The sequence below is a fragment of the Harpia harpyja genome, chromosome 14, assembly GCF_026419915.1.
Source record: "Harpia harpyja isolate bHarHar1 chromosome 14, bHarHar1 primary haplotype, whole genome shotgun sequence".
NCBI classification, from domain to species: domain Eukaryota; kingdom Metazoa; phylum Chordata; class Aves; order Accipitriformes; family Accipitridae; genus Harpia; species Harpia harpyja.
Genome location: NC_068953.1, coordinates 40,154,471 through 40,176,457, shown reverse-complemented (window position 1 = coordinate 40,176,457; position 21,987 = coordinate 40,154,471). Strand labels below are relative to the sequence as shown.

Here is a 21,987-nt window from a genome sequence, read left to right as displayed (position 1 = left end):
TATATATATGTATCGTTTTTTATATGTCTCAAAGGGACGGAAAACGTGATGATGATTGACTGCGATGCAACTGAAGGTATGGGAACAGAGCATATCAATGGTATAGAATAAGGGGTGGATACTGTCCTCGTTTCAGCTGGGATAGAGTTAACTGTCTTCCTAGTAGCTGGTATAGTGTTATGTTTTTGAGCTAGGTATGAGAATAATGTTGATAAAACTGGTGTTTTCAGTTGTTGCTCAGTAGTGTTTAGTCTAAAGTCAAGGATTTTTCAGCTTCTCAAGCCCAGCCAGCGAGAAAGCTGGAGGGACACAAGAAGTTGGGAGAGGACACAGCCAGGGCAGCTGACCCAAACTGGCCAATGGGGTATTCCATACCATGTGACATCACATCTAGTTTATAAACTGGGGGGAGTGGGGGCAGGGGGATCGCTGCTCGGGGACTAACTGGGCGTCAATCAGTGGGTGGTGATCAATTGCACTGTGCATTATTTGTATATTCCAATCCTTTTATCATTACTGCTGTCACTTTATTAGTGTTATCATTATCATTATTAGTTTCTTCTTTTTATATTCTATTAAACCATTCTTATCTCAGCCCACGAGTTTTACTTCTTTTTCCGATTCTCTCCCCCATCCCACTGGGTGGAGGGGAGTGAGTGAGCAGCTGCGTGGTGCTTAGTTGCTGGCTGGGGTTAAACCATGACAGCTGCCAACACCAGCAGACTCTGGGACCTAGAGATTTGTCCTTCCCAGCCACTGGAGGCCAGTCTGGTGCACTCTGAGGTCCAGACGTTTCTCTGTCCCACGCCAACAGATGCAGCTGCTGCTTTCCCATTCATGTTTTCATTCAGTAGCAAGCATGTATCCTAGAGAGGCACACACACAGAGGACACTGAAATGGCAGCCGTGCAAACTGCCACAGAGAAGGGCCCTGACTTTAATAGCACCTATATATAACACTACCAGAACTCACAAGAAACGGAAGTATAAATATCCAAGTCCCCTTCATCCCTTCTGGCTGATTGGGATTGAAGCTGTGTAGCAAAAACACCCACTCACTCTCTGGATTCACCAGCATACCCACATTCGCAGATCCCTTGTATATAAGCATGGACCCTTAGTCTATCTTGTATACATGCCCATATCCTGGGCTGTCTTACCTGCTATGTGGGTCTTCTCTTAATTGCCAGCTAGCCCAGCTTTATGGTCACTAGCAAACAGGTGCATACACCCGCACCATCATCTTCTCTCACGAGCACCTCTTGCCCCAGTGGGATGTGCCTTGAATTTCACGGGGTCGCGGTGTGCCCGGATCCTGGATATCCACATCTTGCTCAGAAACTGAGTCTGAGAAAGGTTGATACAGGGTTTCCTCCACTGGCTAGTCCAGCTTGAAATCTGAGAGTGGATTACACGTATACACCCATACACATCAGGTCAGTTGAAAATACAAGCACCTTGATCCCCCCAGTTTCTGGCATCCCAGCCCCATGGGGTCTTATGACCCATGGTCCCTCTCATTACTGGTGCTTAGACCCTCACTAGCTCCAGTTGCTGGCCCCACAGACACATGCACCCTATGACCCTTTATCTGACTCCAGTTGCTGGCACTTGATTTACTCACTACAGTCTCTCCAGTTGCTGACACCTAAGTTTGTAGTATTCACACACAGCATACAGAGTGAAATTAGCAGGATAGTTAAGAAAGAATTTAATAAAACCAAAGACCAATTGTCTTTGACCATTCGCCATAACATTCTTTAATAGGTTTTGCATTGTCAGATACATAGGACTCGGCCACAAAGCCAAGACAGGAGAGGTGTTTGCTGCACAAAATAAGTCCTATGACAGAGGTGAAGTCAATCTCCAAGACCGAGAATGTGCTCCTGAGAAATGCCCTGGTTGTGGACAGCCTATTATGTAGACACCATGTGAACATCCTTAGCATTTTCCCTGTTTGCTTCATCGTGCAGGCGAGCAAAGGGTAAGGGAGATGAGAACCAGAGGATTTGAGGTTATAGACACATAAGTGGAGAATTTTGTGTTATGTACCTTCCATTCATACTGCACTCCTGGGTGCAGGTGGAATAAACTGACACACAGACATTGAATCCATTACAGATTCCCAGGGATGTCTGCCTAGCTTCTGCTCCAGAAGGACATGGCTTTCCTTTAGGTCTTGTGTTGTGTTTGCTCCATGTAGCTGTTTTCCCAGAACTTGTGGGATCATTCACCTGGTGTGCAAGCCAATAACACACAGAGTCGAGGTACTAGCTATTTATTGCCGGTTCTGCACAGAAAAGGGTGCTAGGGGGTATCCCCGCAAAGCTAGCACACCCAGCACTAAAACAGTCATTCATTTATACATTGTAAATTAGCATAATTACCATACGCATTGTTTATCAACCTTTTACTGGTGCCCATAATTCCATATCTTAAAGCTGATTGCTGTATAGTGTCCTTGTCTTCATTTAAAGGTGCAGCGTCTTTTAATTTTACTGCAATGGCAGTGGGTGAGAGTCTTCAGGTGGAGGTGGGTATCATAAATTCTAGAGGTGTGGTCTTCATATTATAATTAGTTAAGTTCACCTAAAGGGCACATTTTTAGTTGATTCATGTTGCATAGCCAAGCTTCTTTGGGCAACCAGCCCACTAAAGTTTCTGGTTTCTAGTTTTAGGTCTATTTGTTCCTTCTATTCCATTGTCTTGTCAAGAGTTGCTTACCCAAGTGATTTACATTGATTACTTATCTTTTGTTCCCTACTTTTGTAAAAAATTACAACCATAAAGATTTCAATATCACAGCTGTCCTGGACACCGCAGGCATCTTACATGGTACTAGATGCCTCTTTTAGGCCATTACACTCAGTGTCCCAAGCTAAGTTTGTTGTTTTCATTGTTGGGATTTACATATGCCCAAACTTCTCTCATAGTCAATGGAGTTCTAGTGAATGGAGGCTAAAGACAGGCCTAGCTACCCAGCTGTCTCTTTGTGACAGACATCTCTGTTGTTAGGTTAGCTAAATGGCTGTTTAGGTTCCATTGATTTTACTGACAAAGGTAGATTCATTTGCCCTAAAAGTAGGCAGTTAGTATAATTAGAAATGGTCAAGGGGAATCCCCCCCAGCACTTCGCTGATTACTAGAACGATGTGGATCTCTCATAATTCTACCACCATAACTTGCAACCACTTGTAGATGCCTTGGGACACCAAAGCATCTCAAATGTCACCAAGAATTTATATGTGATAACTTAAACCTGTCCTCCATCTCCATTGATTACATTAGGAACCTAGACAAGGAGCTCATATGCTGTGCACTTTGTTCTGTGCACCCTCCCTGTGCACACCTAAACTTTGGCAAGAGGAATCATACTTCCCTTGTCTCTGTGGAATGTATCGAAGGGAGATGAATCCCAACCCATTCCTATGGCTCCTAACCAGGACTGATGCCTAGATTGATTCAGCTGAATCAATACCCTGAACATGGGCAAAATGAATGTAGATGTCAAGGCATGCTTTTCTGTTTGGGGAATGGAATAGGGCCTTCTATAGAAAAATATCTCAATATATCTTAGAAATGCACCCTCAGGTAGGAAAAATCACACTGCTGGGTTCTGCCTCTCTCTAACCATTGCTTAGAGAGGAAATAGAAATCTGGTAGACTTCAGTCTATTTCAAGGAGCATTCCCCAGGAATGACAGGAGCATCTAAATGGAAACTAATAAATCAGCAAACAAATAAAGTAGATCTATCTGTTACAGTCCATCTTCTGGAATACAACATCTGTCTCCCTGACCTGGCTGTGGTGTCCTTTGTTAAGGATGTCAGGAGATGTTTCCTTCTCCTGCAGCCCCGGCCCAGGATCCTCCTGCCCAGCCACTGGAGCGCAGCCCAGTTGCTTGGGGACGCAGGGTCCCTGCCCAGGCTGAGGGATGCAGCTGCTGCTTTTCCATCTGCAGGTTCAACCAGTAACAAAGCTGAGCATGTGTCCCAGAGGCATACACACACACACACATACACACACAAAGGACACTGAGATGACCAGTCAGACAGACTGCCACAGACAAGGCACTGCTGTCACCAGCACCCACACACAGAAGCTACATCATACCCAAGCACAGACAACCACATCTGCTCCTCCTCTGGGACTCGCAGAGACAGGCATTGGAACAGGCTGCCCGGGGAAGTTGTTGAGTCACCATCCCTGGAGTTATTCAAAAAGCGTGTAGACAAGGCACTTCAGGACATGGTTTAGTGGGCATGGTTGACGGTTGGACTCGATGATCTTAAAGGTCTTTTTCAACCTAAACGTTTCTATGATTCCATGATTCTATGAGACAGGAGGTCACTAGTAAAGGCACACACATGACACTCTCTGGGTTCACAAGCTCACACACATTCACAGGTGCCCTGAGCACCAGCACAGACCCTCTGCTGCCCGGTACCCCTGCCCGGGCCCCAGCCCTCTTACCCACCCCATGGGTGCCCTATATGCCAGCTGGTCCAGCTTGATGCACACTGCAAACACACAGCACTCATGCCCTCATCTCAAGGTCACCCCACACTCCCACATCCCCCCAGGTCCCCCAGCCAAGGGTCAAGTTTTGTCTTTTTCATGTCCTAAAAGAAAGCCCTACTCCAGTGCACCAAGGATGGAGATTTCTACCCATCTTTGTGGGGCTCCCCTGTTAAGTTAAATAATGCAGAGCTCCTTGGCTTGACCTTTCCCTCTAGGGTTCCCATTCTCAGGGCTGAAATTGCAGTGTTTGCCCTCCAGCCTTGTCAAGAATTCCACCAAGAGCAGAGGTCCCCATGTGGCTTGTTGATCTGGAGGAAGGATTCTGTGTTCAGTTTCAAGATGACCTGGATTCAAAATGAAGAAGGGACAGTCTTCCCCGTTTTCTGTCTGTGTGAACAGCACAGCATGGGTGTCCAAGGTGCTGTGGTAACTAAATGCTTCACCGGGAGATAAGGCCACAGGAAATATGCACTTCTTACATCCCTGGCCATGTTTGCAGTGTAAACTCACCCTTGAATCCAGGCTCAGTTCATTTCTACATGAACAATTTCAGGCCAGGAACAGAGCCTGGTACTACTGGCTTCTTCCAGGAATCAAACAAAAGCACAAGGGAAGCCATCCTCCTTTGTAGAAGTCTGTGTGGAAATTGCACCGATGATCCATAGTTTGGGGACAAAGGCAAACAGCTCAGGTGCCAACACTGAAGAAAGATGATCAGAGAACTACCAGCTCATCAGGTGATAGTGGGAAAGAGGAAATACTCCTGTCTCCTATCTGACTCTGTCTTCATTGTAGCCCCTACCCAGTGCCTTGCTTGTTTCTGTTATTGCTCAAGAAGGGCTTGTCCTATGCTCTACTGTGATGGGAGAAGGGGGAGAAGGAGATGTGCTGGCATGCCTTAGTTGCACTTTCTCCTCTGATAATGAAAAGAACAGAAGCTGGGACAGAAGATCAGGGAAGACAAGTGTGTTTGTATGAAGATAAGTCAATCTAATGGCTTCTAAGTTGGAAGTAAGGAAATGTGTCTAAGGCAAAACTAAACCAAAAAAACCCTAAAAAAAAAAGCTTGAAATGGCTTCTATGCCTGAAAGACTGTTGACACTTGCGTTCAGACAGCCCGACTCAGAGTCCAGTGGTCTCCCTGTCTCCCCATGGCCTGCTGATGGACAGATTCCTGCCCAGGGATGGGTAGGATGCAGAAGGGTATTCTGGCCTTGGGTCCTCACTGCTTTTCTCATCTCAAAGCACCTGTCATCTTCTCAGCCTCAGAAGGTGATAATGAGGAGCTAGGAACCAGGTTGCCTTATGTCTGTCACATGTCCAGGAGGGCAAGTGGCATAGAGCAGAGGAGGGCAAATGACAAAAGGGAACTCAGAAGGGCCCATTTCCCCATGCTGGTTGGCAAATGAAAAGCTGTAAGTCAGGATGGAGTGACTAGAGGGAGTCTTTTCACCACAGTCTCTCAAGAAACCTTCTCCTACATGGATCTGGGACTGCTACCTCCATGGCATAAGCACTTTTTTTCTCAGTAGGGAACAGCATTTGGGTGCACATGAATGATGGCCCAGAGTGAACAGAGTGCCTTAAGCCTATACACTTGGACTGAAAAAAACATCAAACCATTATTTCTCTGGCCACAGAGGAACCAATCATGTAATTTCTAAGCCTCTCTTTCCTTCTTTCAGAGGATGGACCTGTGGATTGTTCCAGGCCACATTGAAAGATTTTTACTTCCTTGGCAGACTATAAGTCAAAAGGACACACTGGGGGCTTTGCTTCTTAAATGTCCTTCTTTCCTCTTATCCCCTGCAGGGCCTTCCAACTTAAAAGTGGTATGGGATTTTGCAGTTTGACACAGAAATGCTTCTCGTTAGTGGACTTCACTGCCCCAGTGTTCTGGAGTTCAGAGGTTTGGAGTACCTGGAGATCCATGCTTTCAACAGCCAAAGGATGGAGAGACAAGTTGTGTTTTGAGATTAGCTGTAAATCTCAGTTTATCTCCCATTTCAGCTTGATCACACAGTTTCAGGAGAGGCTGCTGCAGAGCTCAGGTGTTGACCATGTGCCTCTTCTAAGATTTCATTTTAGACAGCACCTGCAATGCAACAAGAACCATGTCTCTAAGGCTGCTGAGGAAATATCAAATATTTCAGTTCCCCCCGATTTAGTAGGTTGAACACAGAAACAAGAGAGGGACTGCAGAGGCAGGTAAAAAATATCTTGGCTTGACTGGAATTTCTCCCACAGTCATTGAGTTATCCTAAATAAGCTGAGGTCAACTGAGTCTGAACAGTTTCTGTTGTTTCTTGAACTCAGATATCACCAAATTTCTATTAAGGGCTTAGTACACTAGTTTACAACTCAGCATCAGTGACTATGAGCTGAAGCTAATGTCAAGGTTGCTTTTATTTTTCTCAGATACAGCATGTTCCCTTCAGCAAATATTAAGGTCAGTTTAATCTAATTCATTATAAGAAATTACAGCCATGCCTGAGACCTTTTCATATGCTATGTTATGCTAAAGTGCTTTTTCTCATTGGTTGGAGGGGCAGTGTTGTAATTTGTGGTGATTTTTTTTTCGAAGTATGGGAAATGATTTAATATTTACTTCAGTTTAAGAGAAAAAGAAAACATCCTGCATGTTGAAATTTGATAGGATGTTTTAGAGTTGGCCATCTGCATTCTCAAGGCGGAATTTTGAGGGAAGTTAAAAAGAAAATTTACAACTGACATGAATTAGAGTGCTTACCTGTTTCTAATGCATGTTAATTGTAAAAACATGAAACACATGGTTGCAGAGATTCTTTTGAAAATGCATACTAACAGCAAGTCATATTTTTATTAGAAATATAACCTGCAAGTGAAGGAGTGCTCTCTTTGAAAAGAATTACCAGGGGGAGTAGAGGCAGACAGAGGTGTGCTAAAGGGTAGAACAGAAGATCTGGAAAAAAGTTTGGGAAAGTAAAGGTAGAGGGGCCAAATAGAGGCAATGAGAATGAGGAAGGGATGATTCCCACAACACTCAACTTGAGGACTTATACTGGGATCCTGAGCTCTGTGGCCTCCCTCTATAAACAATGAAGAAAAATGGAGCAGACAGTCACCAGAGAGGCCAATTCAGAAGTGCTAAACCAGAAGCCTACCTGCACAGTAGTCTGAATCATGCTTTGGATGTACCTTACCTCTAGGGGCTCACCTAAGAGTGGGATACATCTTAACGAATGGGATCATGTGAAAGCTAAGCATTCTGTCTCAGAAAGTCATTGAGGCTTCCTTTATGGTCAGTGGAAAGAGGAAGGTGCCTTTCAAAGCCTCCCTAAGTTTGGGTACCAAAGATAAAGGGTTACCTTTTCCTTTCTCAAGGCCTTACCTGTCTTTCCTGCCTTCCCAAAGATTTTATTCACTTCTTCTGGAGGTTTTGCTTCCCTGAGTAAACTAGGTCCCTCCTTAAAGTACAGGTTGGACCATACTGTGCTGTATTGTAAAGTATATGACCCAGTGATATAGATAACTGCCTGTAATAATTCTATTTCTGATAATGCAAGTACACAGAATCGCACAACCATTGGATTTGTGCTTCCTTTTCAACATACATATTCTTGGACACATCTAATACAACTGATTTCACCTCATTTTAGACACTGATAGACATCTGTACCTGAACTGACTATTGAGACACCTATGACAGTTGATGGAGAGAAATACATTCTTCTAATGGGCAACTTCTCAGGTCCATTTTAGGCTTTTACCTCAGAACAAGGCAAATTTGTCATCTGGAGGTGCCTATTTCCACCACTGGAGACTGATTTTCTCCTTAATTCACCTCTGTGTAAATCAGTTGAGGCAAATTATAATCCTGAACAAGCTTTTAGAAAACTACACATTCCTTGGGCCATTTTCTCTTTCAACTCAGGAGGCTGGTATGAAGCCTTTCTTTTCTCTACTGAGGACAGAGTAGTCTGAAAGCTTGTAGGCATGATCATGATGAAGCACCCTGAGAGGTTACAGCATCTTTCTTGAGCCATTTTATCTGGTCATGACTGCTATTGGTTTACCCCGAATTCTGTGCCTAGGACTTAGGAGGTGTCTAAACAGTTACCCAGTTTCATTGTACAGATCCATGAGGCTCTTGGCAGACTTCCAGGTGCATAGAGTGAGACTTCTCTTAATCCTAATGAAGAGCTGCAAACCCTGTGCAATTGATTTGGATAACTGAGACATACGAAACATCATAGGACGCCGAAATGTCCATACACACACAGAGATCTGAACTTGTCATCCAATGCTTCCTAAGCTTTCAAAAGAGAGAGTGCACCATGACAGGTCATCTCTTTCATTTTAAGATTTGTAACTATCCTATGTGTCCAAGCTCCCATGCAAGGTGACTGAAAGCAGAATGAAACTATTAATTTAAACTAAAACCCTCCGGAAGTCAGCTATTGTTCTAACAGAACATGCACATAACACAGACATCGTATCAGGTTAATATCAAATAGGTGGAGGGATGGAAAAACAGGCTTATGGACTGCTGGACGAGTTGGGTGAGACTTGTCCTCGTTGTTTATCAAGACATCTAAGATTTCAGCATCTGAAACACAGACATCTCACAAGTGATTGAGAAGCCTGAGCACATCTCTATAGATTTAGATATCATGGGCTATCCAGCATATCCATGGAAGGCTCATAAATGTGACACAAGATCCACAGGAGTGCACCCTGTCTTCCCTGCATGGCAGATAGTGGCCAGGGTGCACATCATCAGACTTGTCAAAGAGCAGTAGATGCCTTGCTTTAGGACTGGAATTGACTCTCTGAATTTCACGTAAGCTACTGCTAACAACAGAGAGCTATTTGGCTTGTCTTAAGAAATGTACCATACCGTTTCATTGTTTTCACTGTGTCTTTATTGTTCCAAGATGAATTCTCTGAAGAAGGGACCAATGGAAATAAAACTTCTGTGGTCATGTTTGTTATTCTGGGTTTTTCTCATCACCCAGATATGAAAATCATCTTCTTTATCCTATTTCTGTGTATTTACTTTGTCACGGTGCTGGGAAATCTAATTATTCTTCTTGCAATTAACATGGACCCTGTCCTCCATACCCCCATGTACTTCTTCCTCAGGAACTTATAATTTCTGGAACTCTGCTACACCCTGCACCAGAATGCTGGTCAATCTTTTCTCAAGTGATACGTCCATCTCTTTTGCAGGTTGTGCTGCACAGATGTATTTCTTTCTGTTCTTTGGGGCTACTGAGTGCTGCCTCTTAGCTGCTATGGCGTATGACTGCTACCAAGCCATATGCAACCCTCTGCATTACATGGATATCATAATAAGAAGGTATGCATGCAGCTGGCTGCTTCCTCATGGATATGTGGCAACCTTGTGGTCCTTGGGCACACTACATTTATCTTCTCTTTGCCTTTCTGTGCGTCCAACGTGATCAACCATTTCTTCTGTGAGATCCAACCAGTGCTGGTGCTGGTATGCAGCGACACTTACTAGAATGAGCTACAGATCATTCTGTCTGCTGCCTTTGTCATCCTGATGCCTTTTCTGCTCATTTTGGTGTCCTATGGCCTCATCATTTCCTCCATCTGCAAAATCAGGTCTGCCAAAGGAAGGTATAAAGCATTCTCCACTTGCTTCTCACATCTCACTGTAGTGACATTATTCTATGGGACAGCTGTGTTCATCTATATACGTCCCAAATCCAGTTATTCCCTGGATGTGGACAAAGTGCGCTCTCTGTTCTATTCTGTGGTGACCCCTATATTGAACCCTGTTATCTACAGCCTTAGGAATAGAGAGGTGAAAGGTGCTCTCTTTAATACGAGAAATAAGCTATTTCACCCTAACTCCTAGGTCAGTTCCCCTCAGCTGAACAACCATCCACAAATACCTCACCTCAGAAGAAGAACCGGCACATTGCCAGAGTGATATAGGAAAGATCAGTGACAGAACTTTAGGATAGGAAGGCATTCAGCTCACCTGAGTTCAAAAAAAGTAATTAGGTGTCTAAATAGGAGTATCTGGTGGCATTTGAAGTGCATAGTTTCCAGCTGCCATTATAGAACCTGTGCATCTCCATTGTTAGAGTTGCCAGTACCAGTTGAAGATCTTGGATACAGAGGATGTCTCATGTGATCCCAGGCACATACCTTTAGGCATAAGAATTACTCCCCAGATGTCTATGACATGCTAGAGGGAAGGGATGCCGTTCAGAGGGACCTTGACAGTCTCTAGAAGTGGGCCCATGTGAAACTCATGCAGTTCAAGAAGGCCAAGTGCAAGGCCCTGCACCTGGATCAGGGCAACCATCAGTATCAATACAGACTAGGGGATCAATTGATTGAGAGCAGCCCTGCGGAGAAGGACTTGGGGATCCTGGTGAGTGAAAAATTGGATATGAGCTGGCAACGTGCACTTGCAGCCCAGAAAGCCAATTGTACGCTGGGCTGTATCAAAAGAAGCATGGCCAGCAGGTCGAGGGAGGTGATTCTGCCCCTCTACTCCGCTCTTGTGAGACCCAACCTGGAGTGCTTCATCCAGTTCCAGGGTCCCCAGTTTAAGAAAGATACGGACCTGTTGGAGCAGGTCCAGAGGAGGGCCACAAAAATGATCCAAGGACTGGAACACCTCTCCTATGAAGAAAGGCTGAGAGAGTTGTTTTGTTCAGCCTGGAGAAGAGAAGGCTCCAGGGAGACCTTATTGTAGCCTTTCAATACTTAAATGGGACTTGTAAGAAAGGTGGAGAAAGACTTTTTATCAAGGCCTGTAGTGACAGAAAAAGGGGCAATGATTTTAAAGTGACAGAGGGTAGGTTTAGATTCATCATAAAGAAGAAATGTTTTATGATGAGGGTGATGAGACACTGGAAGAAGTTGCCCAGAGAATTTGTGGATGTGCCATCATTGGAAGTGTTCAAAGACAGGTTGGATGGGGCTTTAAGCAAACTCATCTAATAAAAGATGTCCCTGCTTATGGCAGGGGGTTGGAACTAGATGATGTTTAAAGGTCCCTTCCAACCCAAACCATTTTAGGATTCTATGATGATATGATTCTATGAGACAAGTTAATCTGGCTGGTTCAATTCAGTTGTGCATATTCAGAGGCATGTACTACCACCTAAAAATCACCTGGGACATTTCACCCATACACATAGGCTTGGAAATATGACATGGGACATACAGAAAACATGTTGTCTTCTGCAGTAGTGGCTTGGGAGCAGGCAGGATGCCAGTGGACATCTCCAATGGCATAGACACCTGCTACAATGTACATGGTTTGGGCCAGGGCCAGTGGAGTCTATGAAGTGATGCATGTCTCTTCTTTATAAACAAAGGAATCAGTCTCTGAATTCCAGTGACTCACTGTCTCTCTACTCTCAGACAGACATCTAGTGTCATTTGAAATGCCGTAAGGTTTTGGAACTGAACTCCTGATTATAATTTAGGAGGTCATGGATATGCTATAGTGTCATCTATGGGCTATCATCCATATCTGTGTCATCTCTGGAAGACCCATAAGGACATCCTTAACATGCCTGGGCATCTCAAATAGCACTAAACACACATGTTCAAGTAAATTAATCAAGCTCAAAATCTCCTTTGACTCTAATGGGAGCTTAGACACCTAACTTACTTGGAGACACCTATATAAATGTGATTGGGAAAAGTATCAAGCCCCACCTTTGCATTGTAGGGACTTACATGCAGGTGAAATGAACTCCACCCATGTGATAGGGAGACTAAACCCACCTTCAGCCCATCCTCTAATGTTGCAAGACAACATTTCATACCATTAGTCTCCACCTCACAAATCTCACTTTCTGTTGAGAGTTCCTCTACCGACATGGTTCTTTTTCACAAATGTTAAGTGTTATGTGACGTAACCATAAAGGGCATTGATCTCCACCAAAATTTGTGCTGAGATAGCTACCATGTCTTGGGTTTACATAAAATTTTAAAGACTGCTTTAAGGGACAGAGAAATGGAAAGGGGAAAGAAAACATTTCTTCCTGTTTTATTCAGCTAACAATTTTCCTTACAGATGTCAACAGAACTGTTTCAGAGTTCATAAACAATTCTGAAGAAATGCATCTGAATTGTGGCTTATTTACATTTTCAGTGTGCTCTTATGTCTTATAATAATAATCTTGATTATTTAAAGTAGTTTTAATTGTCTGAATTTTGTTTTTTCCAAATAACTTTCTTAAATTACTACCAGTGAAAAACAAAAAATTTTTTGGCTGACTTCATGTTTGAAAAACTTGCTTGGCTGACTTCCTTTACATATTTTCTGATAATTCCACACTTCTTCCTCTCTATGATTTTGCTGTAACTATTTGAGAAACATTACAGATTTTTAAGATAAAAGGTACTTACATAAAGGGTCTTTCATCAGTCTTACTAAAAGCATGAAACTTCTTCAAAATATTGTACTACTTCAGTCTACAGTCTTTAGTCTTTACATATATGCCATACATAATGTATAAAAATGAAAACACAATATGTCAGCTTGTAAATTTTCATTAAACAAATTCAGTTTTCTGAAGGTAGAATATTGTTTTCAGAGAATCTAAATCTTTTCACATGTGTTTTGTTCAATGAGTTCTGTAAGGATTTCTGCAGAGACACACATGTATGCAGACACACTTCTGTGCATATACATATGAACACATATACACCTCTGCAACTGTCTTGCCTGCAGGCAGGTGCCCCTGGCAGAGCCCATGGTCAGCAGTTCCCAGAGACAAGCCACGTGCTGACAGGATGGTCTCAGAGGGTAATAAAAGGCCTCCCTGAGTGGCCAAAAGCATTGCACTCTCACTTGTATTTACACTGTTTCAGCACAGGATGGGTTTTTGATCATTCAATTGGAAAATCAAATGTGCAGGTAAGTGCAAGGCAGGTACTGTTTCTGGAATGCACGTCAACTTGGCACACTCCCCAGGGCTAAGGAGTTCAGCCTGGTTTACTTGGAAAATGAGCAGAACTTCACAATGAAACAGAAACTCTTTAGAAACTTATTTCCCACAATTATTTTGGTTTGGTTTGGTTTTGTGGGGTGGGAGGAGAAGAGGAAGGAAGATGTTTTCTGCTTCAGGCATCATCTGCCAAGGTCACACAGGTACAGCTCTGCCTAGCTTTGCTGTGCAGTCCACATCTGCTGAGTCCATCTTTAGATGCAGTGTCTTGTTCCCAGAGTCTGTGTTGTACCTGGCAGCTGCCAAAAGCAACTATGCAAACACCTTCCCAAGATGGCAGAGACATAAGTAAGGCTCCTTCCAGCTGAGGGCATGATAGACTGTTGTGTGCCTGAAGAGATATCACAGGAACATAGACTTTGCAAGTAGTCCAGGGAAGGCAGGAGCAAATTGCTTTTCAGGGCACATCCTCTGGGATTGCCTCCTGTTATCTCTTCCAGGTAATTCCCAATGCAACAAACCCAGTGAATGCTAGCCCTTACTCCTCCGAGCTTAGTTCTGTCTGTGGAGACAGTTTTCCAAGTTATCCTACCCTCAATGCATGGCGCTTGTTGTTGCCATGCTTTCCTCAAGTCTGCAAAAGCATCACATAGCCAGGCTGTCTCCTGAACAAGGACTTGAACCCTGAATGTTCATGTTTAGAGGCTGATATTTTCCCAGCTAAGTGGCCCAGACACTGCGATGCACATCTGAACCACATGCAGAAGACAGCAATATTGCAGGCCTTTAGGGGAAGACATAGCTGGAGGTTATATACCATGATAAGGAATTAATTTGGCCTTCAGTACTTAAAGAAAACTCAATGGGAGACAGATACTCCATTTATTGCCCAGAAGGGACTTTTCAAAACACAGATGGAAGCAAAACACACACACGGTAACGTCAGGTACTGTTGCCTGAGCACACACACGCTTTTTGCACACATGGTGAAGGAGAAAATAGGCATTCCCTACTTCATACTGATCCAGCCGAGACATTGGCAGTTGTCAGCACAAATGCTAAGCAGCTGAGCTCCAAATGAAAAACATAGCTTGTAGTCTGGAAAATCAGGGCACATCTTGCTGTCTGCACCACCCTTAAGAGGAAACCAGGAGCAAAGGCGTGTGCGCTGGCCCTTTGCTGGACTCGATCCCTTCTCCAGGGCAAGTAGTGAAGTCGGACTGATGCAGCAGCATGAAGCTTTCAGAGCACTTTTTTCTTCTCTCTTGTGAATAAGAACCTTGAAAAAAAGACAACATCATCTCTCAGGACCTGACTAGGGCTGGTGCAGCAGATGCATGAGCCCCAGGGCTTTCCTTGCAAACACTGCACTGGGATTAAATGCTGAGGTAAGTGATTTGAAAGCCAAGGTTGCCTTAGGATCCAAGTCACACCTGCTTTGGGCACCAAAGGGCTGGCCAGCCTGGCTGTCTTCTCAGAAACTGACATTTTCTTTTCCTAGAAAATGAACTCAAGCTGAGATCTGAGAGGGCCGAATCCCGAGTGCTTTCTTCCTGCACAGAACATGCTGAGTGTTGCTCTGGCTAGGCCCACAATGAGGACAAGGGTCTGAGGTGCTACTTTCTCTGAGTCTTCAAAGCAGGATCTTCAGCATAACAGACTGAAACACTCCCTAGTGCACCCTGAAGGGCCCGATGCCCGGGGCAGGACCTTGATACCTAGGCCCAAGTAGGGCAGTACCTCTCACCAGGGCAGCATCACAATTATAGGCAAAGGGAGCCCCCCCTCTGGAGGGGAATTCACTTTTCCTCTTGGAGATGTGAGAGCAGCCAACACTGCCATCCCACCAAGAAATGCTGGGGACTGTCTCTCCAAAGCCAGTGCTGCTGGAGCCTCCTGTGTGGTGGAGACTTCCCTCTGAGGACACAGAGAAGGGTTGGGGGGTGTGACAGTGTGTGGCTAATGCAGGATGTCCCTCAAAGTAGGAGTGGTGAGAGTCTTGTAATGCATCAGTGCATGGGATCATTATGAATCTCATTAAGAGAAGCTCTCAGGCTCTGCAAGATCTTGGTTGAAGTATCACTTACTGGGGATAGCACAAGAAGGAGAAACAGGATAGCATAGGTAGCCGTGCATTTTCTCACATACCTGTGTAGCCTCAGCAGTGGGACAATATGCATGAACACCTTTTCAGTGACAGAAATGTGGACCCATTTTTGTCAGGGGTGAAAGTGTTTCTGCCAATGAAAGCAGGAAGGAAGAAGCAGGGCCAGTGTCCAGACTCAGGAAGGAGATGAGGACTGGTCCTTCATGAATGAGTTGTCTATTGGAGAGAATGAGACATAGATAAAGACCACTTCACCTCCTCCCAGCTCCACTGACAAGAGGACACAATCCCTGAGGTGTTTGACCCAGCAGCCTTCTGCATAGCAGCCAAACATGCTCATCTACTGCATTGCAGAGACACCCATCAGGGGCTACCAGGGATGTGCTTTTCCATCTCGGGGCAGTCCCAAGCGTAGATGAAATGGCAGCATCCCTGATCCTAGCCCACATCCCAGCCTCCAGGGAAAGACCAAGTCTTCTCTGCACCCTGATGCTTTTTGCTCTAGATCAAGAGGGGAACAGGAGTGTACATCATGTGAGATGGGTTTCTCTGCTTTATCATGTTTTGTTTTCTCCTTCACTTATGGAGTTCCAAAAGTGCTCCCCACAGAGGGAATTTCCCTTCCCCAGTTGCTCTGCTGCTGCAGCAATCAGGGAAAAGTCCTGTGTAGACAGCAAGGCAGAGCTGTGTGAGTGAGTTCACGCAGGGCAAGAAGTTTGTCCCACTCCTGTTTGTGTCAAGGTTAGGAAATGGTGCCTGTTGCTTTTCAACCATCCCTCATGGGAGAGAGGACACCACTGACAACTCCTGCAACGTGGCCAGGGAAGTTTCACAGGCCCTTGAGCATCCTTAGGCTCCCTCCCTATAGCACACAAATAGTGAGGCCTCTGGGCTTGATGATACAAACCTGTGCCAGCATCAGACTCTGTCAGAGCCCAAAAGACCATTTGTGGTGGAAAAAGACTTAACTGCAATGTTCAAGCAAATGATTTATTTGAACTGCACTTACAGGCTTAACACACCACTATTGCAGGTTTTACAGCTACAATGGAGGAAATGCACTGTTGCAATTTTTAAAGCAAGAGTAGTACACTATTACAACCATAAGTGATTCACAGACAACCACACATGTGTTTACAAACATAAAGCATAAACAATATTCACTTACCCCTCCGGGTAAGGGCTCTCAATCCCAGGGAAGCTACCTCGACCGGCATCCCGATCAAGCCGGGGAAGGGTCTCCTTCACAAGCCAACTGTATAGTTGGAGAAGTGACTTCCCGATACTGGCTGGCTGGACAAGCCACCAAGTTGGGAGGGAGGGTTGATCTGCTCAAGGGTAGGAAGGCTCTACAGAGGGATCTGGACAGGCTGGATCGATGGGCTGAGGCCAACTGTATGAGGTTCAACAAGGCCAAGTGCCGGGTCCTGCACTTCAGTCACAACAATCCCATGCAGCGCTACAGGCTTGGGGAAGAGTGGCTGGAAAGCTGCCCGGCAGAGAAAGACCTGGGGGTGCTGGTTGACAGCCGGCTGAATATGAGCCAGCAGTGTGCCCAGGTGGCCAAGGCAGCCAACGGCATCCTGGCCTGTATCAGAAACAGTGTGGCCAGCAGGAGCAGGGAGGTGATTGTTCCCCTGTACTTGGCACTGGTGAGGCCTCACCTTGAGTACTGTGTTCAGTTTTGGGCCCCTCACTACAGGAAAGACATTGAGGTGCTGGAGCATGTCCAGAGAAGGGCAACCAAGTTGGTGAGGGGCCTGGAGCACAAGTCTTATGAGGAGCGGCTGAGGGAACTGGGGTTGTTTAGTCTGGAGAAAAGGAGGCTGAGGGGAGACCTTATTGCTTTCTACAACTACTTGAAAGGAGGTTGTAGCGAGGTGGGTGCTGGTCTCTTCTGTCAGGTGGCTGGAGACAGGACAAGAGGAAATGGCCTCAAGTTGCAGCAAGGGAGGTTTAGATTGGATATTAGGAAAAATTTCTTTACTGAAAGGGTTGTCAGGCATTGGAACAGGCTGCCCAGGGAAGTAGTTGAGTCACCATCCCTGGAGGTATTCAAAAAGCAAGTGGACGGGGTACTTCAAGACATGGTTTAGTGGGCATGGTTGATGGTTGGACTCGATGATCTTAAAGGTCTTTTCTAACCTAAAAGATTCTATGATTCTATGATTTCCAACCTGAATCTTAGGGTTTTTATCCCCTGACTTGTGGAATGGTGTGTACGACTATGCCTGAGTGGATTATGATATATGCCTAAATGGATTATGTGTATCTGAGCGGAGTCTCCCCTTATCTTTCTTTTGCTGGTCTGTGATTGTTTGACTACACAAGGTTGTCATTTGAAAGTGAAGCTGAAACCCTCCAGCTTTTCTTTTTTTTACCTTGCTTCCTCAGGCAACTGAATAGTGGTTGGATTGAGACTCAGGGCATACTATTTGTTAAGGGATTTCAAGGCTCAGTTCAGGTTTTGTTTCTTTGAATGGTGCAGCCACCACCCTGTTTAGTTTAGGGTTTATCAGACAACCCAGGGCTAAGCTGTCTACACAGCTCCCTGTGAGTTGTCTCTGCAGAGAGACAGGGCCTCAAGGCAATCCAAGGCTGAGTCGCTTTTGTAACCCCCCATGAGTTGCCTGTGTGCACTAGACATGGTGAAACTCATTTGTGAACTGTGAGCCAGACAATCCACACACCATTCTCCATAGCCCTAAAGAAAAGACCTTCCTCAAAAGTCATTTGACCACCAGGTAGTGAGTTTCTTCAAGTGTCAGGTGGGGCAGAAAGGTTTGATTAGCTGCCAGGGAAGAAGAACTGTTGAGGTTTTTTGCAAGCCTCTTTCTGGTACCCCAAGCCCTGGACTTGCTGTCATTTTCCTTTCCTTTCTCCAGAGTTCTCCTGGTCGTATGGGTTTAGAGAAGGATGCCAGAAAGCAGTGACAAAGATCCCACAGAAGGCGAATCGGATCATGGAGGCACATGTGCTGGTGGGTTCATGCCTCTGCGCAGGAGGTCTGCCCTGGAATGTCTGTCCTGCTGCATAGGAACATGCCTCACTCAGGAAGAAAGTTTGCTGGGAACAGAGGAGGGACTACAGCCTGCAGACCTGGTTGCCCAGAAAGGTGCTGTGTGGCTGTGCCAGGGACAGAAGTTTGTCCCTACTCCTCTAGGCTCCACTACTATAGGTGATGCTGTGCCAATGTTGTTTGCCCTCCTTAGCCTCCCCACTGTGAACCCTGCTTTCCGGTGTGGTTGGAAATGCAGTCAAAGAGGCAGAGAACAGCTGCAGGAAACAGGTTGCCTGTTCTTGGCTGTGAAGACAGACAGACAAGGGGAGGTGGAGCTACTCCTTTCCTGTGCAATGATTCTCTCCCTGGAGTATGTGCAGATATGTCAATGCCCTGCAACACTTCAGTTCCTGAGATATGGCTTGGATCTTCACAGTATCTCAGGACATCTCAGCTCTCATGGCCCGGGCCACCAGGGCAAATGCAAACTTCCTGCACCATGTGGCCTCTAGTAGCTGCTTGTGGGATGGTAAACATGCTGGTGGCTGAAAAAATCTTATTCCTATGAGACTTCTCTTCTGAGTAATGTGGGATCGCAAGAGAAGCTGCAGAACACCATGCAGGAGTTGGTTGTAGAGTATAGTATTTTCGCTGCAATGGGCTGTGCTGCAAGTGGTAAACAAAGTGAGAAGAATGGTGACTGTGTGTCTGTTGTGAGTGCTTCTATCTGTGTGAACTGTAATGCATCCGGCAGAAAGAATCATAGAATCATAGAATCATAGAATCATTTCGGTTGGAAAAGACCTTCAAGTTCATCAAGTCCAACCATTAACCATGCCCCCTAAACCATGCCCTGGAGTACCCTATCCACTCGCTTTTTGAATACCTCCAGGGATGGTGACTCAACCACTTCCCTGGGCAGCCTATTCCAATGTTTGACAGCCCTCTCAGTAAAAAAATTTTTCCTAATATCTAACCTAAATCTCCTTTGCCTCAACTTGAGGCCATTTCCTCTTGTCCTATCTCCAGACACCTGACAGAAGAGACCAACACCCTCCTCACTACAACCTCCTTTCAAGTAGTTGTAGAGAGCGATAAGGTCTCCCCTCAGCCTCCTCTTTTCTAGACTGAACAACCCCAGATCCCTCAGCCGCTCCTCATAAGACTTGTGCTCAAGGCCCCTCACCAACTTTGTTGCCCTTCTCTGGACACGCTCAAGCAGCTCTATGTCTTTCCTGTAGTGAGGGGCCCAAAACTGAACACAGTACTCGAGGTGCGGCCTCACCAGTGCCGAGTACAGGGGAACAACCACCTCCCTGTTCCTGCTGGCCACAATGTTCCTGATACAGGCCAGGATGCGATTGGCTTTCTTGGCCACCTGGGCACAGGGCATAGTCTCATGAAAGCAGTGAAAGAGGAGAAGTGGATCATTCCTCGGGGTGGGTGTGGAGAGACGAAAGAGTTTTAGTCATCTGCCTGGTGAGTTGAAAGGTCTGGCAGAGACCCACTGGGGCACAGTCCAGTCATTCACCTGGCTCTGGGAATGACCTCAGAAGAAGAGGTCCGCTCTCTCTCACTCCCGCCTGTGCTCCTTCATTGGACTGAGCTGTTGGCAGAGAGTCTGAAGCTGGCGAGAGACATCCTTGTTCTGGAATGCAGTCCTTGCTGACCCCTGCCCTTCAAAAAAAAGGAAACCAAGAGAGAGGACGGGAAATGAGGTTCAGCAGACATAAGAGATCGCAGAAGGACCCAAAGTAGCTTGCTAGGGATTGCATGAGCTGCCATTCAGCTCACCTCGTCCCCATAGCCCGCATGATACTCTTGTGACAGATCACTGACAGTGACACCTGTGAGTGAGCATCACCTTCCTCAAACGGTCACAGTGGCACCACTTAGACGGGCTATTTCACAGCCCCAGCTGTCCCTTTGCTGGCTCAAGCAAAACTGCCTGCACCGGTTCTGTGCCCGGTGAACACAGAGCTGGGCACAGGGCGGGTGGCCGGAGGAAGAGGTGCCCCCTCTCCATCAGCGTGCCTCCAAACGCACCTCTCTGCCTTTCCCCACCGGGCCTCGCCACTTCCGTCCTCTTCCGCTCACCACGGACGCGTGGTGGCAGACCAAGCAAAAGTCCATTTCAAAGCGACCGGCCTGCCCGTGGCCAGGGATGAGGCAAGAGCAGCGTGGAACGGCTGAGCAGGAGTCTGGGCGTCGGCCTGTAGAGAAAACCACCAGCCCCACAGCACGCGTTGCCCGGGAGAAAGGTGCGATTTCAGGAGAAAGGACCACGAGGAGACTCGGGCTGGGATGCAGCATTTCTTTAATGAGAACAGAAAGTGTGTGTGCATTTTGAGGGGAGGGGGAAGAGCGCTGAGCCTGAGAAGTCCAGGGCTCCACAGGGCAAGAGGACATCACCCTTTGCAGCGGGATAGAAAGCGCCTGCAAGGCGCTCCTTCCTCCCTGTTGCAGCTGCAGCCGGTGAGAATCCTCTCCCATCTACAGCAAGGGCGAGGGAAGTATTTTGCCTTGGTCAACGGCAAAAGCTATGAAGGCCAGGAGGGAGGATGAGGGCGCTACCTGGCGGTAGCAAGGAAAGCACAGGCAGAATAAGAGCAAGAAGGGCACGATGTCAAGGGGTGACACGCGGCTCCCTTCCATTCATGGGGAGAGGCAGGTGTCCCATGCACTAGGAAGCCACAGGCATCTCCCCGGTGCTGGATCCAGATCTCGTTTCTCCGTTCCTGGTTGCTCTTTCCAATGTGAGCCATGCGCTGGCCCTACCAGCAGAGACTGCATGAACGCAGGGGCCCACACAGACCGCTCCCGAGGCCTGTGAATCTCCCAAATCCAAGGGCGCCCCCAGAAGAGACGGGGACCCCCCCAGCGCTGAGGGAGCTCCCAACAGCAGCTGACAGCGAGGATCCCACGGCTGTGCTCTGAGGGAAAGAGGTGAGGATGGGGCCCGGCAGGGTCACCACCACCGGGGAGGGTTCGATCACGGTGGTGGAGTCAGCGCACCGTAGAACACAAGGCTCATTGCAGCTGTTTGCAAGGGGGGCTGGTCCGCAGGGGAAAGGGAGGCAGGGTCTGTAGCAAGACATCTCTCGGCGAGGGAGGCAGAGCTGAAACACAGAGCAGGGCATGAGCACGAGACGGAAGCCGAGGGAAGAGGACGGGTCAGAACCACAAGCACACCTGCCGAAAGAGACCGGGTGGGTTCAGACTTACCTAGCTGACTGAGGAGGTGGCAGCAAGGGCAGTGGATGGCAAGGCCTGGAGACGCATGGCCTTTTATACCCTGTCTCCAAGCCTTGGGGGGTCCTGAAGCGTTCTTTATGCATGAAACACTTTGCTAACTAGCAGTATTTGCTTGCAAAGCTCTCCTGGATGATTACATCTTTCCCCCTTTCATCTGAGAGGTTTTGCTCCCA

At 46.5% G+C, this 21,987-nt stretch overlaps 1 protein-coding gene and 1 long non-coding RNA gene across 2 annotated transcripts in view; both read left to right on the top strand.

The window, feature by feature from the left end:
• LOC128150791 (uncharacterized) overlaps positions 1 to 2,829 on the top strand; it is a 30,384-nt gene extending 27,555 nt beyond the window's left edge. The window contains exon 17 of the long non-coding RNA XR_008238181.1: positions 1,768 to 2,829. This is a non-coding gene — a long non-coding RNA (uncharacterized LOC128150791). The remainder of the gene's footprint in view (positions 1 to 1,767) is intronic.
• A 2,736-nt stretch (positions 2,830 to 5,565) lies between these two features.
• On the top strand, positions 5,566 to 12,696 carry LOC128150790 (olfactory receptor 10C1-like). Its single transcript, XM_052807366.1, is given in 3 exon segments — positions 5,566 to 9,675; positions 9,677 to 9,852; positions 9,855 to 12,696. Coding segments are annotated over 3 exon segments (900 nt in total). The 5' UTR covers positions 5,566 to 9,484; the 3' UTR covers positions 10,388 to 12,696.
• The last annotated feature ends 9,291 nt before the right edge of the window (positions 12,697 to 21,987 follow it).